This window comes from Medicago sativa, chromosome 4 (assembly GCF_051527215.1).
Source record: "Medicago sativa cultivar Bolivia chromosome 4, Bolivia_mono, whole genome shotgun sequence".
NCBI classification, from domain to species: Eukaryota; Viridiplantae; Streptophyta; class Magnoliopsida; order Fabales; family Fabaceae; genus Medicago; species Medicago sativa.
The window spans coordinates 25,541,177-25,542,777 of record NC_140752.1 but is presented as its reverse complement, the minus strand read 5'-3'; the positions used below and the strand labels follow the sequence as shown (position 1 = coordinate 25,542,777).

Sequence of the window (1,601 nt, the reverse complement as noted above, 5' to 3'; positions counted from 1 at the left end):
CATCTCAAGACTACACGTGCGAAAGGATCGCAAGAAAACATAAAAGGACTGCTCGCGGTGGCGAGCGATTTGCTCGCGAGGCGAGCAATGAATGTTCTTAGCTCGCGAGGCGAGCTATGCTGCTAGCCGCGGCGAGCGATGAATGTCAGCTCGGGCAGAATTCTGTTTTTCTCAATTTTTCACCTAATCACATGGTTCTAACCTCAAAACTACTTCCAATTATCATCCTTTGGATATTCTAAGGTCTGTATACAATTTCTACATCAATTCAACGAGTTTTCATCATCTAATCATCAAAATCGCTCTTAAAACCATAATTCTTAAATCCTCACAAACTCATCCTACATCATGTTAAATCTAATTATCAGAATCATAGACTTAATATTACTGAAAGTTAGTCTCACCCTTACCTTAATATGCAGAAATCGCAGCTCTCCTTGGTCTCTCCTCTTCTTTTGACTTTTCTCCTTTTTTCTCCAAAACTGAACGTACGTTGTAAAACTTTTCTAAACCTAACTTCTCTTATTTATAACCCCTCATCTAATTTATCTTATTTCCTCTTTCTACAACCAAACTTTCTAAATTCACAAAACAGCCCCACAACTCAATATTTATTTTATTTTCAAATCTTATTTTATTAAATAATAAAATAAGTCACAACATCTCATAAAATTCCCCAAAATCTCATAATTCATATAAATCACATATAACTGATATAAATATATCTCAAAAGTCATTAAAATAATTAAATAATTAAAACGGGCGTTACAACTCTCCCCAACTTATAGAATTTTCGTCCTCGAAAGTTTACCTCAAGCAAACAACTGTGGATAAGACTCCAGCATCTTACTCTCTCGCTCCCACGTCATGCTTTCACCCGTCGCTCCGTCCCAAACGACTTTCACAAGAGGTATCTCTTTGCCACACAACTTCTTCACTTCGCGACCTTCGATCCTCACTGGTAAGGTCTCAACCGTAAAGTTATCTCTAACTTGCACGTCATCTCTTTGGATCACATGAGATGGATCCGGAACATACTTCCTAAGTTGCGACACATGAAACACATCATGCAAATTCGAAAGATGCAGTGGTAAACCCACTCGGTAAGCCACCATTCTAATTCTTTCTGATATCTGATACGGACCTATAAACCTCGGAGTCAACTTCTTTGACTTCAATGCACGACCAACACCGGTCATGGGAGTAACTCTTAGGAATACATGATCTCCTTCTTGAAACTCAAGGTCTTTCCTACGTTTATCATGATAACTCTTTTGTCGACTCTGCGACGCTTTCATCTTTTCTCGAATCATCTTTACCTTCTCAGTAGTCCATTGAACAATCTCTGGTCCTAAAACCACGTTCTCACCTGACTCAAACCAACACAACAGAGTTCTGCACCTCCGACCATACAGGGCCTCAAAAGGTACCATTCCAATACTAGAATGGTAACTGTTATTATACGTGAACTCTATCAATGGAAGATGACTATCCCAAGTTCCACCCTGCTCAAGTACACAAACCCTCAACAAGTCTTCCAGCGACTGAATCGTTCTTTCCGACTGACCATCTGTCTGCGGATGATACGTCGAACTCAACCT

The 1,601-nt window shown here is 39.5% G+C and overlaps 1 protein-coding gene across 1 annotated transcript; it reads right to left on the bottom strand.

The window, feature by feature from the left end:
• Positions 1–812: 812 nt before the first annotated feature.
• LOC146927259 (uncharacterized) lies at positions 813–1,199 on the bottom strand. The gene has a single exon (XM_085707047.1). It carries the CDS (start codon positions 1,197–1,199, stop codon positions 813–815), a length of 387 nt encoding a protein of 128 aa, XP_085563173.1.
• Positions 1,200–1,601: the final 402 nt, after the last annotated feature.

Excerpts from the sequence above, each read along its gene's own strand:
- LOC146927259 (XM_085707047.1), bottom strand. The coding sequence starts at position 1,199 with ATGACCGGTGTTGGTCGTGCATTGAAGTCAAAGAAGTTGACTCCGAGG.